Source organism: Eschrichtius robustus, chromosome 4 (assembly GCF_028021215.1).
Source record: "Eschrichtius robustus isolate mEscRob2 chromosome 4, mEscRob2.pri, whole genome shotgun sequence".
Lineage (NCBI taxonomy): Eukaryota > Metazoa > Chordata > Mammalia > Artiodactyla > Eschrichtiidae > Eschrichtius > Eschrichtius robustus.
The window spans coordinates 85,491,935-85,507,781 of NC_090827.1; the positions used below are offsets into that span (position 1 = coordinate 85,491,935).

Below are 15,847 nucleotides of genomic sequence, written 5' to 3' on the forward strand. Positions count from 1 at the left end.
ACATAGGCATCAGAAGGAGGGGGTAAGTTCCCTGCTCTCCTCGCAGTGCTGTGAGAACAACTTTAGCATTCAGTGAGCCCTTGATTTTCCGAAGCCACTGGGGGAACCCGTTAGACCATATAAGAGGCTAATATTTTCTTTTAGTCTTCAGTTTAATAACCGTAAGGCTTTCTTTTGTCTTACAATGAATAAAATGTTGGAAAACTGTACAATTAGACTCTAACAGACTTATGAAAATCCCTAACACTGTAATATAGACAAATATGATCCTGATTTTATAAAGCATACAGTCTGATTGGAGAGCAAACCTTAATACACAGGAGGTGATCAAGGAGCAATTAAATGGTAACCTGGGTAGCATTCTCTCTAAGTGCTCTGGCTGCAGAGAACTTTGTTCTTTTTAATCTTGCTTTCAGTGGGTGCTATCAGAATACTACCACAACACATTATTGTAAGGGCTAGTTTATACCTACACTCGCTGTTTTTTTATTTTCCCAGTTTGCCCTTTTTTGAGGAAGGGGGTGTTCAATTCCAAGATCCCTGACAATTTGTCAATTTCAGATAATCCAGATTTCATCTGAAATAAATCTCTTTCAAATCAAGGCATTCAGAGTTTCCCTACCTGGATAAGCAGCATACATACCATAGATGAGAAGGTCCCCTCCAACCTTGCCTAACCTGTTCCTCCCCCAGTATATAAGTAAACCACAGTGCGCTGTCTCATATTGTGATTCCCACTGAAGACATCATTCTCTCCCACCCCTCCCCCCCCAAGTAAAGTGTTATTTTGGGGTTCAAGGAAAACTAGGGAGGGGAGAGAACCAAAAGGCTTTAAGCTCCCCCCCCAAAAAAGGGCTTTTCTTTTCCTGATTAATTATTAAAACGTGCTTTTAGGTTCATTTGGCTACTAAAAGTGAGGGCAACTTTCATAATATAATGGGAGTGTGGCCATCAGTGTAACTTGCTGAACTTGGTCAGCAAGCCAACTTGTTAACTAGTTTGCCAAAAGCTCTGTGACAAACCTATCCCTTAAATTACTTCTAAGTTTCTGGACATAGTTTATCTTTAATTTGTCTTCAGACCATGCTCACAAAAATGCTAACAGGTAGTAAAATGAGAAAGAGACTAAGCTGGTTTTTTTTTTTTTTAATTTAAAATACAATGATCGTTTCATTATATTTGCTTATGCAAAATCCGGCTTTTCAGACAGTCAGATGTGGATTTGAGTCTAAGCTCTTCCTCTGTGATCTTGGGAAATAACTTAGAATCTAAGACTCATTTTCTTCCTCTCTAAATTATGAATTATAACTCAGGTCATCTGAGGAGTAGTATCATATATATATATATATGTGTGATAGTCTTTCCAGTAGTTTTGAGATTTCCTTAAACAGGGTGAAAATTTCATTTGGTAAATTCCTCCTTTTTATTTTTATGTCATAGGGAGAGAATAATGAGAAGATGAGATGCCAATTAAGTGGACAGAATGGATAAAATTTATTTTTATTAAGCTAAGTTATATAGCCGGTACAATAAAGATACAGTGTTTGTTTTTTGAAGGATTGCCCCATCCTTGACCTCACTCCTAAATAATTTTATGCCATTTTGTGAAGATAAGTGGTTCTTGTTTACCAATAACCATTTTTACTGTATTCTATGCTTAAATACAATGGGTTGTATATTTGTAACTATTTTCAATGCAGATAATTAACCGATTCCCAGTTTTCTTTCAGGTAAATGTTGGAGATATAGTTATAATAAAAGGCAAAGAGTATATACCTGCTGACACTGTACTTCTCTCATCAAGGTAGAGATACCTACTGATGCTCAAACAGTGTAGAGGATGGTTTCTCTACCCTGCATTGACCTTGTGATTTATCCAAGGAAATAAGGAATAAACGAAGAATTTTAAACCTCTCTAATGATTTTGAATTAAATGTTAAAAACTGATTGGATTTAAAGGACTCTTTCATGTTTGCCATATAGAATAAGTGATAGGTACTATACTTTATAATTCAGAAATTATAATTACAGTTAAGAGTCTACTCTCCCTGTGGATGTATCCATATCTGTTTGTGTAGACTACTAACTCTTGTAAGATTTCCTATCATTTATTTTATATAATACATGGATTGGGTTCTGTTGATTTTATCTTGCAATCGTTGTTCATGATAAATTCCTTTATGATGCATTCGTGTATCCCTCCACGTTTCTCAATCTTTATGGTGCATTGGTAAAAGAAAATGGATAAATGATTTCTTTTTTATCATCATATCTTTTGAAATATTGTACTCTTCCAACAAAAAAATTAAAGCACTTTGCTCTTTCTTTTAAGTTCTTTCCATTACTGAATTTAGATAATTTTTGTTTTGCTCATATTTAAGATAGTCATGAATTAGTATTCAGAACATATGGCACTGTTACACTTTAAAGAATGTGACTTTCAAATGGTTTTAGGTTTAAAAACTGTAAAACTAGTCCTAATATAAATTAAGAAAAATGTTTTTACTATTTTAGAGGTTGTTTATCACCATTTCCTTGGACAGTTTTATTTGTAAAATCCACATATAAATATGAACGTGTCCTTTTTTCAAAATCTGTTTGATCAGGTCATTATTTAAACTGATTGAATTTATGACAAGTTAGTGAAACTTAATTGAGCAATTAAGAGTTCGCCAGATATTTATAGAAGTAAGTCTACAGGTAGTTGAAGTAACTACAGGTAGTTATATTTTCATATTTTATAGTTGGGATCTTTTGGTGCCACTTACCTATAGGGTTTTTTCCCCAGAAAGATTAAAGTTAATAGGTTGGTTTTTAAACCAGCCTTTCTGCTATTAGTTCCCTTTGCTTCTAGCTTTATCAGGGCAAGTTTCTAAAACTGAAGGGTGAAGGTAACGGTCCCTGTGAGGATGAGTCAACAGTGAACTTACTGTCATTGTTTCAGGTCCTAGCAAGCTTTGCTTAAGAGGCAAACGCCAGGGTTCTTATCCTGGCGTAGTGATTTTGAACGAAATACTTAATCTCTCAGGCCTTTGAGTTCACATCTTTTAAAGTGAGGAAGATGGATTAAGTGATCAAACTCTGATATTCCCTGATTCTCCTTTCTGTTTAAATTGATAATCTTTCATTTAAGTTTTAAGAATGGCTAAGCAACAGAATGATGTACACTTGGTGATACTAAGTAAAAGTTTGATAAATTTAATGGATGAGGGACCATCTGAATGTCATATAACAAAGTTCAAAAGGATAGTAAAGCGTTCCAGCAGTTTTAGAAACTATTGATATTTTTCTGATTAAACTTTTCATAGAGACATAACTTACCATAAAGACCATCATATGCTGAAACATTAATTATAATTTTCATTTTTTATGCTCAAAAATATGAAGATAATTGGCTATACTGCCTTGACTTTATATTTAATTCTAAGTTGAAAGTTTTCAAAATATTTTTTATCTGCCTGTGTCCAATCCAGACTCCCAATAAGCTCTGTGCTTGTATTTCTTAAACTCTAGAACATTTTTACAGGATTTATTTTCTCAGCATTAAAAACATTTACTGGTGACTATCAATAATGGTAGATGAGAATAGTTTCTGTATATTAATATAGCATCCACCATGATTAACTTCTTCAAAGATGATTAAAATAATCATTTAAAAATTAAAAATATTATCTGATTCATTGCTTTTTGTTATAATAGAATCAAAGTAAAGTATAAAGCTTGTGCTGTTAAATATTTCTATCCAAGTGGCAAAACTACCACCTTTCAGGGGGTTTTTTGTTGGTTTTTAAAATTTTTTTTTTCTCAAAAGGTTTTTGCATTACTTGGCTCTTTTGAACTTACATTAGCCTTAAGAAGTAGGTAGAAGCGTCTGCCATCATTTAACAGAAAGAGGAATTTTGACTTTAAGTCTTATTTTCAATCATTTCACTTTAGCCAGTGACTAGGTCAGGGTCGGAATACCTAACTTCTAATCTAGTATCTTCAATATACTACACTGTCCACTATCAAAATAAGGGCATGGTGATTTTCACCTGCAAGTGAGCACCATGCTAAATGCAAAAAGCATAAACAACAGTTTATGATATTTTAATTTCTGATTTTTTAAAAATTATTAATTGCTAATATTGCGTGTTCTTTGAAGTAGTTTGAAATTAAAGCATGAACATGGTTGAAAGTTACTGTGTTTCATTGATTTTCATTTTGAAATGAAGAAACTGAAATTTTACCATATAACAAAAAATACATATATGGGTTTAGAAAGTATAAAATACAGTAAAAGAACTCAAGCTACTAATTCAATTCCAAACAGGTTCCTGGCATGTCTGTTTCATACCTTCTCTGAAAATTTTCTCCTGGATTCAAAGGCTTAGCCTCCCAAAACAATTCATTACCAAGGCTTTATTTATTATTAAATAATTCAAAAGGCTGCAGTTATGACTTCTAACTTCCCAAGATCCATGCCTTTGCAGCTTTACATTAAATTTATTAAGATATTTATGCAATTAACTTTGAAAATGTTTTGGAATCAGGAAACTTTAACAAAGATTTTTTTTTAGAGTGGGTGTAGGGGGAGAAATAATATAGTATACTTCGTTTCTCAAAAGCCTAAGAATAGTTTCCATCATTATTTCTTTTCTTCTTGGGTAGGAGTGGACATGTAAGAGATGGCAAGAGAGTGAGGAATTGGAGAAAGGAAAATCTGTAAGATAAAGTAGCTCTCTATAGAAAAATATGTTTTTATTTAATTTGCTAAGATATGCTTGTGAGTAAAATTTTAGAACTCAAAAGCTTCTGCATTAAAAATTGAAAATTGGGCTTAAAAGCAAATAAATGATCCTTAAATATTCTGTTTTCTTGTGCCTTTAGACCTGATCAAAATGAGTTTTGAAAAAATTGGCATTAGACATTATTATTAACATGTATTATTTTCTATAATAATTTCAAACTTTCTGTCTCTTTTGTCCATTTGTTTGTTTGTTTTTCTCTGTTATTCATTTTTTTCCGTTTTAATTATTTTGAACTGGGACCTGTAGGTGGCAGTAGGGGAAATAGTGAAAGTGACCAATGGGGAACATCTCCCAGCAGATCTCATCAGCTTGTCCTCAAGGTTAGAACCACTGAGTTGTACAGGATGTGTGTATGTGGATCCTCACCCTACACCAGAAAACAGTTTGCACCCAGAGGTGGTTGAGCTCTGTATCTCTTCCGATAAAACACAAACATTTTACACTTCTTGGTGATGGATGTTTCACAGATGTTTCAAAGGCCTTTTTTGAATACATTGTTGATTGACGTTCCTCCCTCAAGTGGGCAAATTCAGCTCCTGTTGTTATCAATAGGAGTCGGAGTCCTTGAGGCATGCCAGTAAAGGTAGATTGTAATTGCCTGTGCATCATTACGATATATTCATATTTAACAGCTTGCCTAAGTGCTAAGGCTTAATTTATTACCTCTCCAGGATATTGTTTTGCACAATGTTAAGATTTACGTGAAAGACAGTTATCGAGAAATTTTTACAATTTTAAACATGTCTTAAATTTGAAATTTTCTATGAGTTCAATAGAATCCCTTCAGCAGTTATGCTATAATTTGGGCTTGTATAGGGTTTACAGAGGACCCCCTGCACAAAGCTGGATGTTGTACATTTGGTACCGCATGCTTTGGGATCAGTTTTTATCCCACTTGTAACTAGTGACAAAATGCACGTTACTCGGATATATTTCAGCTGTCTACTAGTGTCTGTATTGTGATATGCATCTTGTTTCATTTTTCCACTTACTAATCAAAAAGCCTGCTTTGCCCTTCTCTAGTTTGTGTTTTGAATGTCATCATAATTTGCTGAAATAATTATTATCTAGCATGATTCCTTGTCTGAGACTTCTTGCTGCCTTTTCATAGCATTATCAAGAACTGCTTCAGTAACAGTTGTCTTAAGAGATTAAGAAAGTTCTGAATTTGGATGTATATTTTATTTGCACCACTTCAAATAGAAGCCAGCTATTTAACTTTCTAACTTCCTAGCCACTTAAGGTCCTTTTCTAGGACCTTATTTTGGGGGGGGGGGGAAGATAGAATTAGAACGTTAGTCTTATTTTGATATGAGAATGGCCTTGGTTATATTGAGCAGTAGAAATTTAATGCATTTCACTGTCAAAATATGGAATTGGCATTGTTCATTTAACATTTGTTTGTCATCATGCTTCTGTATTATCAGATGTGTTTTATAAACCATTTTTATTTCAAATGTATACGTAAGTAAATTACAAATTGGGAGCAATTGCCAAAACCAAATTACTATCAGGACAGTAATAAAAAATTAAAACTTATTTAATTGATAGAGTGAAAATATAAATATTGAAAAACTTGTTTTCCCAAAACTTGGTTGGGGAAAAGTATCAGGCTTTATGGAAGAAAAAAAAAGCCCATAGAGAAAAATTAAAGAACTTGCAAAGTTACTTTAAAATGAATCTGTAAAATATTTCATTAATGATCATGTGTTTCAGTACTTTTCACAAGTCTTCAAGCCATAAAACTAAGCTGTGTGCTCATTTCTGAAACTCAGAATCGTTTGCTTTACACATGTACAAATTGGAAGTTGATTAGAAAATTCCAGGTGTTTGTGACTTAGAAATTTCTAACTGTGAGTACCCATGCTTATGAGAAATTACATTCATAATTATTTATAGGATGTTAATTGGGCTTTTTATATAAGCAAGTGCTAATAAGGTTAATTTAACTTCAAAATGCTTTTCCTTATAGCTGAGAATCAATTATACAGTTGGGCTGCAAACTCACCTGTCTATAACTGCTGAGCAAGCAAAGTCAGCATGTGAAGGGTCAGGTTATACGACAGTCACGGGTGTGTACCTGTGATAAAACTGAAGAGCATGGGCCCCTTATACCAGTCATTGTGTACCAAACTTGACTAAAACACTCTGGTGGGGACCCATAGAATGTATCTCCTAGGTTCAGGTCAAGGGGCAACATAGCCAAGTTGGCTAATTTTAGTTTTAGCTTTTGCTGCCATGCAAATCTCTGAAGCAACTTTAAGAAATAAAACAGAAAAAATAGGAGGAAGAAAGTGTATATCCACTTTCATTGTAAAATCTGTTCATACAGGTTTTTTAAAGTAGCCTTAAAATTTAAATATTATGGTTCATACGATCCTATTCATCTTTCCTAAAGATGCAATGCAATACAATCTGAACATGTAAATGCAAGTTTATAGAAGCAGTAATCTGGAATTTTCTAATCCACCACTTAATCAATTTACATGTGGGCTATGAGCATGAAATCTCACTTGATATTTTTGAGCTAAAGATATATATGGACACAAAACTGCTTTACATTTCAGATACAGTCTGTGTTGTGTCTATATGATGAACAATTTAAGTAAAATGTGACAAATCTATTTACATTATCTTAAAGATCAGTACTAATTGTCAGGAAGTTGCTTTGGGGTCCTTCTGGCTGCACATCTGATCCATGAGTTTTCATGCATGGGGTCTGCCTCACAGCATTTTGTGGTTAGAATGAAAGACATCAAGAAACTAGGTGACTAAACCTTTGTTTAGAATGAAAGGCTTCAGTGAGTCTGAACATTTAAATAAGTTATTAGTATGCTTTCTTTCCCCCACTAAATCTTTGTGCTTTTCAATTTTGAAAAACAGTGAGCCCCAGGCCATGTGCTACATTGAAACATCCAACTTAGATGGTGAAACAAACTTGAAAATTAGACAGGTAAGATCTAATATAGGTTTATATAATTATTGCTGTTCTCTTACATGGAATTGAGAGCTTTGCTGGGGAGGAAGAAAACTTCCCTCTACCCTTCTACATTCTTCTGGCTGGTCTAAGAATTAAATTGACATGAGACATATTAACAGGAGAAATTCAAATTTAATTTCATACGTACAGGAACCCCACATACATGAGAGGCTCAGAAACAGAAAGGTAGAATGAGGTATACATGCCATTCTGAGGAAGGAATGGGATAAGGGTCCTGGGGCTTCCAAGGACAGGAGGGTCATTCATAGGATGATAAGAAGAGCAGATGTTTGGTAATTAGATGTTTGCCCTGCCAGATGGATGGGTCCACTTAAATAAAATTTATCTCTGGTAATAACTTTTCTCTGGGAAAAATCCCCAATTTAAATTCTTCTAGGTAGTTAAGGGAAGGACAGTAGTTTCTCTTGAACCCTCAGGATCTCCATTGCCTTTAGCTCAAAATAATCCTCATGCAAAAGTGACATATTTTGAGGAGGCTCATTCTGAACCCCTATAGCTTTATTTCTTAGTATTATTGTCTTGAGTTGAGGCAGTTCTGTCTCCTTGCAAATATTTTCTCATTGGGCCACAATGAAGTGGTTTTATAAACTGAAATAGTTAAATATTATGGAAAATTCAGTTTTACTTGCCTAATTAAATGTGGTCCATCATATAGATACTATTTTGTAATATTTTTAACATTTTCTGTTATAGCCAACACTCTGATGATAGCATTAGTAGCTCTAAGTGCTTTCACGTGTGTTAGCTTATTTATTTTTCTGTTCTCCTGGTCCATATTATTTGGCTTTGCCATATGGAAAAGACACAGTTTCCATTGCTGTTCTAAAATTCTCACTAATCTCAGGGAATTGGTTAGATTTCTATATTTATGTCTCATACCACTCCTAATAGAAAGTCACTGTAAGGTTTTTAAAGTTTTAAAAGGGACATTAAAAAAATGTATTCTCTTGGGTTCTAGACAAATGGTGAAAATGACACGTGGGAAGGTTGGATTGTGGTAGAAGCAGGTTGTCCTCACAGCACCTGAACTCAACCTGCCACAGGAAGTGAGGCCTGCTCAGTTCCAGCCAGTTGTAGGTGGCCAGCGGGAGGAACTGTTTTGGAGTTTTCCTTCTCAGTGAACTAAAAGAACAAAAACATAACTACTGTCTTTGGGTATAGATTCTAGTTATTTTGCATTCCCTTTTTGAGATTCAGCAGACAGATTTGGACTGTATAATGCTAAATATTAGTTTTATTTTTGGAAGCAAACAGTTCTTTGAGGACTTATTTCAAAATATCTTTGCAGGCTAGTTTATAATCTCTTTAAGATATTTTAGAGTTTTCACAAAAGCTGCCCTGTTCTGCTAAAAACATATATGTTCAAGTAGAGAGGAAGGTATCCCCTAATTTCGATTTGACAACGGGTGGGGGGGGGGATAATTGCTTATAAAACCGTGGGATCTCTTAGATCTTAAGGCGTGGATGAATTCAGAATTCCCTGCTCCCTCCCACATACAACTTATTTAATATTTTCTTTGCTTATTTAAAAATTTCTAAACAGGGCTTACCAGCAACATCAGATATAAAAGACATTGACAGTTTGATGAGAATTTCTGGCAGAATTGAGTGTGAAAGTCCAAACCGACATCTCTATGATTTTGTTGGAAACATAAGGCTTGATGGACACAGGTATGTAAAATCGGTTTTCATAAATACACAGAAGTCACTGTGTTGCAGGGTATTGCTGACCTAGGTACATATTTTCTTGTACTCTAAGTTTGATAACGCAAACCCTTTTTCTTAAGCATTCCTGTATTCTACCCAGAGTTCTTTTGTGAAAATGCTCTTAACCCTGTACACATGGTATAGCTGAAGACTTCCCCAGGCTTTCTGCCAGCCTAGGAGTTGGATATTTTCACGGATATGCCAAGCTTCTGGCGCATTGTTTAGTGGTGTCTTCTTTGGCCAGAATACTTATCCTACAGGCTTAACTGTCGGTCTCCATGGCCTGGGTGCTTTCTTGTAATCTCTAGATGCCTCAAGGAGTTCAGACTCTACCACAGGGGTTAATTTGCTGGATAATTTCTTGTCTTCTCTGTGTAATTGCATATGCTCTTTTCTAGGCCATGTTATCTATAGTCATCTTTTATACCTGCTTCCTACCCTTCTCCCTTCCCTCCCCTCCTGTCCTGTTTCCTGCCTCTTCCGTCATCCATTCAACCAGTACCCAGCGGGCCAGGCCAGTTGCAGATGTTAAGGAGACAGCAATGGACAAAGCAGACAAATCTGCCTGACCTTGAGAACTAACTTTCTTGCAGTAAGGGAAGGGCAAACAGACAAACAATAAAATGACAAATAAAAAATTTTATACCATGTTAGAAAGTGGTAAATGCTTTGGGAAAAATGGCCCAGGATAAAAGAGATTGGGAGTTCTTGGGAGGGAATCACTTTTAGTTAGTGAGGTTGCAGAAGGTAAATGTTGCTTCATTGAGAAGGTAATATTTGAGCAAAGGTGAGTAGGAGATGAGGAAGTCAGCCATTTGAATATCTGGAGGGAGAAGATTCTAGACAGAAGGAATAGACAGTGCAAATTATTAGCTGTATGGTTACATCATCTGAAAGTGGGAAAGTGCCTGGAGTAATTATGGAACAGCAGAGATGCCAGTGTGTTTGGAGTGGAATGACCAGGGAAGAGGGTAGTAGAAGAAGGGCTAAGAGAGAATAGTGGGCCAGACCATGCAAGGCTTTGTAGGCCATTGTAAGGGTGTTATTCTGAGTGAAATGGGGATCCACTGGAGTGTTTCAAGGGGTAATGTCAGCAGTTCAGTTTGCGACTTAATAAGTTTGTGATGTCCAAACAGAGACGTCAGGAGGCAGTTAAACATATAAGCCTGGAATTTGTGATAGAGGTCCGGGTTCATGAGATAAATTTGGAAGGAGTTGGTATAGATATTTAAAGCCATCACCAAGGGTGAAAGGGTATAGTTAGAAAAGTGGAGAGGGCTGTCCTAAGACTCGCCAGCGTTAAGGTTGGGAAGAGAGGCGTTACCAGCAAAACAGACTGAGATCAAGTTGGTAGCATGGAAACCGAGAGAGTGAAGAAACCGTACCAAGGCAGAGGGAGTGACTAAAGTGGATCACATGTTGCTTATGGTCAAGTACCATGAAGTCAAATACAGTGAGTCTGAGAATTAACAGTTGGATCTAGCAAGTGGATATCCTTGAACTCTATTAGGACAGGCAGAGCCTCATGAGAGTGGGTTTGAGATAACAAGAAGAGTTGAAAAATAGACAACTTTTTCAAGGAGTTCTGTTACAGAGGGGAGCAAAGAAATGGGGCAGAACTTGGCAGGAAGGGTGGGGTCTCCTCTGCTTCCCTTCTCCTTTCCTACTAGGCATTTGTAGTGGCCAACTAAATGCAGCTAAGCGCACTAGCTCACGCCACCAGCTTAAGAGACTATCAGTGCTTTCAGTGTTTTGTAAATCCATTATTACGGTATTTGAATTCTAAAGGACACTTGAGTACCCTGAACTGTCATCCTCATTCAGATCCACCAAAAGTGTTCCTGTAATTTTTGAAGTAATTATATATTGTTCTAAATTTTTCACAGAGTGATCTTTCCATGAACATAGACTAATGATAGATTTGGACATTTATACAAGTAATGTGTTTCTGTAGCCTGACGTTCCTAACTGGCCAGCTTCCATTTCTTATCAGTTCCCCAGCAAATCGATGCCAAGCACATCCACACAGTGAAGGAGAAACTTTGTATGTGCCAAGATTTGGGGTACAGATAGCATTTATATAATATGCTTCAATTTACATGAAAGGTGGAAACAGATTTTCAATATCTTTGTGCCTGTAGCACATTTGACTTTTACAGTGATTACCCAGCGCTCTTAGAGCCCCTTAGTTTAGAATGAATGTAGTTTGATGCCATTAAGGATGAGGGTCATTGTCTAATGCCAGAGACTTTGGAATTCCAGCTCTGATGAAAAACTAATAACTAATTCTTGTTGAGTCCTTGTAATTGAAAAGCATTTTTTTCTTTTGAAGAGTTTGTAACTAATTCCGATCAATGCACACCACAAATGCTGAGGTGCCAGTTGCCATGTTATACCCCATTGGATATGTGAGAAACAGTTGGCACATATGTGCCCCAGAGCATAATCCAGCAGCTTCCCAAGAACTTCTTGGAAGCCTGCTTTAGGCCTGAGGACTCCTCCCACCCCTGAAGTGCACCCCAGATCTTAAGATGGGTCTGAAAGGCATGTTGTTGTACATGAAGAATGAGAGGTATCATTGCTGTGTTCTTTGACTAAATTGGAATACACTAATTCCCAAGAATTTACTTACTTAAGTAGAAGGCTTCAGGTGCTGTCATTACCCATCTATCTAGATTGATTTCATCTGAGCCAGTGACATTTGTGTAGTTCCTAAAAGAAGTTCCCAGGCCCAAGCTACTACTAGCCTTAGACACCTACTGGATTATAAAAATCCGCCAGAAATGAAAGCTTCAGTCTCTATTTGTGTCCTCTGACAAATAAATTCTGTGTTTCTGGAGACTTTTCTTGGGGGAATTGCCTCTTCCTTTTTCTGGAATTTTTATTTATATTTGACTTTTTTTTTTTTTTTTTGCTTTTTTTAATCAGTAAAATGAAGCAGTAGTGATAGGAATCTTTGAGCCATTAAATTTTATGTAGTACGTTTCCATTAAGAATCCCACTATATTTGCGATAGCTTGTAGCCTTCTGATAGCTCTATGAGAGGTTGTATCAACCCACAGCCTACCATAGGTGGGTAGCCTTGCAAAAAAACCCACAAAAGACCCCGCTTGACCCTTATTCATGAAAGATGTAGTTTAAATCATATAGAATGGAGAGCCTCAATTTGCTGTCATTTCAGAGGAGTGTTTAAGACTTTTAGGTGCTTACGATTTTATTCACAGTTCTTGCAAGACTGATCTTCAAATACAATAAATGAATGTCCTAGAGATTTTAATACAGAGACTTAATCTCTGGAGGGCAGGGATGGCAGTGCAAGTATATGATGAGATCTGTGTATTTATCTTACCTTGTGTATTTTTTTGAACCTTTATTGTGCACAAAGCTATTTTTAATTTAAAGGAAGGTGGAGGAGGGGGAACAGATCCCCTAATCTCACTACTTTCAAATATCTCAGAAACCTAAGTGGACTTGCTAAATCAGGAAAAGTCTTCAACAGGTTTGAGAATGAGCCTCTGAATTCCATACTGTTGCTTACTGTCTTGGATAATGAAGTTGTAGGAAATGGCTGCTTTGGTGGTAAGAAGAAGCAACTGAAATGCTTCTCTCCAGCTGTCCTTGTGTAAGAAGATTATTCTTATTGGTAGGAAAATTACTTCTTTTCTAGAAAAAAAGTAAAATGTAAGAAGGGTTATTTTCATAACAGGACCTTTCTTGGAACTATATAGTGGCTGTAGAATTCTTAAGCATTTTGGAAAATGTCGTTTCTAATGTCAACATAATCTGTCATAGCACTGTTCCCCTGGGAGCAGATCAGATTCTTCTTCGAGGCGCTCAATTGAGAAATACACAGTGGGTTCATGGAATAGTTGTCTACACTGGACATGACACCAAGCTGATGCAGGTGGGATTTTTATCTATGAAAACCTTTTGGACCCAAGTCTTTTGAAAATATGCTATTTGTAGGTCTCGGTGCTGTAGTCCTAAACCTAGCAGATCATCTGTCATAGATACCTGAGCCCCACACTCTATATCCAGATCTCATTCTTCAGTGAGTGGGGCTATGAAATGGCTCACTCCATGCAAGAACACTAGAACGTTCCACAAGAGATCACCAATGCGTGAACACCCAATGATTTTGCATACCAGTCCATTGGCAGCATTTACTGACTATTGCAGTGATTGACAAAAGTTGTCTGTGTAATGATGAGTGCTGTGCATTGTTTATCTTATAATTTCATTTTATTTCAATGATCACATTTTAGAACTTATTTTTATTTTTTATAAAATTGAAAGAAAAACTTGTAACTGTTTGTTAATAGTCAACTATTATGTTGACTGTTTTTCACAGCATTTTTATGTTAAGCCATTTTCAATCAGCTTTAATCCTAGCACTTGTAACATTTACACATGCCTGTGGATGCTCCTTCTCTACATTATAATACCATGAGTGTTCAGTGGTTAGGTAGGTGTGGAAAACTCAGTTTTAAGGTACTAAATGAAAATCTGCTTTGAGGGCTGATAACTTTGTACATTGTAAAGGCACAAAGATGTTATCAATAGGCAAGCAGGACTGCTGTTAATGATTCCACCCCTAACTATTCTATAAATTCTATAAATCATCATTTTATGTTGATTTTTGACATTTAAGTTTCTGTCATGTGGATGCCGTGGTTAGCGCAGATCATTTTTTATCATTAAATACAGCTCAGGAAACTTGCCTCTGTTATTCTTGATAGCCAGCACTACTTAGATTGCTGCTGTGTTTAGTAAAACAATTACTAAATGCCACCAAAAAATCTGGAAACCAGAGATCCTTTAAATGTTGTCTTCATAGTCTGGAATTTCCAGGTCTCTGGCTGTGGGTACATAGGTCACCTTCTCTGCCTCTCTTCAGGAGCTGAGGTGCTAGATGCCTTAGTCTACCCTGTTTGCTTAGGTAGTCAGGTAATGCATTGTTCATCTTACCTGCCACAATGGAAAAGCCATGTCTACAAAAGGAATGTTATTTCCTTCTTTCTTACTGCTTTACATCGTAGAAAAAGGATTGGGTGATACAGTGAAGGAAAAGAGGTGGTTAACCTTTGACAGCTTATTACATCTGATTGTTTTCCATAAAATTCTCATGTGTTGAACCATGTGTAGATTTTGAATTGTGACTGACTTTGTCATCCTCACCAAAATACTAGATACACATTACTAGATCATTTGTACACATTTCTTATTACTCATCTTTTGTTTCTTTTTACAGAATTCAACAAGTCCACCACTTAAACTCTCAAATGTAGAACGGATTACAAATGTACAAATTTTGATTTTATTTTGTATCTTGATTGCCATGTCTCTTGTCTGTTCTGTGGGCTCAGCCATTTGGAATCGAAGGCATTCTGGAAAGGACTGGTATCTCAATCTAAACTGTGAGCATTAAAGTGTTTATTGTACTTATTTTTTCTTTCATTAAAACATGTATTTGTTTCACAACTGATCTTGGAATTTCCTATTTCTAAAAAGAAAACGTTGTTGCCAAGATAACTGGGCATTTAATCTTTATTTTTCAATGCAATTTCCAGTAAAAGTAAGTAAAATGTTACAATTTCTAAAATTTCAGAATCCTTAAAAATATAGTGAGTACTCTAAAATAGTATAAAATTTTATTTTATTAATATTATTTTAATTTTATTAATTTATTCTTTTAAATATTTTAACACAAGTGGTTACATAGCTATCTGCTAAAGAAAGCAGACTGAGTATATATATCTTTTTCTTTAACCCTGATAACTTCCCATGGTTCACATTTTTTTTTTTAAATTAATTAATTAACTTATTTATGGCTGTGTTGGGTCTTCGTTTCTGTGCGAGGGCTTTCTCTAGTTGTGGCAAGCGGGGGCCACTCTTCATCGCGGTGCGCGGGCCTCTCACTGTCGCGGCCTCTCTTGTTGCGGAGCACAGGCTCCAGACGCGCAGGCTCAGTAGTTGTGGCTCACGGGCTTAGTTGCTCCGCGGCATGTGGGATCTTCCCAGACCAGGGCTCGAACCCGTGTCCCCTGCATTGGCAGGTGGATTCTTAACCACTGCGCCACCAGGGAAGCCCCAGACTGAGTATATTTAAAGCACCAAAAAGTATTTTGCATGTTTTTTTTTTAAGTGTTTAAATTGAATGTACTTTCATCTGAACTCATGACTGCAGTGAATTCTGTTCTAATAGTCATCTTTTCTTAGGGAAAGTACTATTAAGTAGTTTCCTTTTTGGATCATTTATCTTTTTACTGAGTATTTCTGGGAAGTAAGTTTACATTTCCTTTTGATGAGCATTTAACCAATAAATACTTAATTTCCAAGTGTGTGAAAA

The 15,847-nt window shown here is 36.0% G+C and overlaps 1 protein-coding gene across 2 annotated transcripts in view; it reads left to right on the top strand.

The window, feature by feature from the left end:
* Window positions 1–15,847, top strand: part of ATP8A1 (ATPase phospholipid transporting 8A1) — a 230,557-nt gene that overhangs the window by 63,116 nt on the left and 151,594 nt on the right. Inside the window, exons 7-11 of one of the 2 annotated variants that reach the window (XM_068542245.1) lie at window positions 1,731–1,804; window positions 7,674–7,743; window positions 9,335–9,462; window positions 13,291–13,402; window positions 14,750–14,915. In XM_068542245.1, coding sequence (XP_068398346.1) covers window positions 1,731–1,804; window positions 7,674–7,743; window positions 9,335–9,462; window positions 13,291–13,402; window positions 14,750–14,915 — 550 coding nt within the window. Of the gene's footprint in view, window positions 1–1,730; window positions 1,805–5,036; window positions 5,111–7,673; window positions 7,744–9,334; window positions 9,463–13,290; window positions 13,403–14,749; window positions 14,916–15,847 lie in introns of both variants that reach the window. The other variant, XM_068542246.1, reaches the window with a different exon arrangement.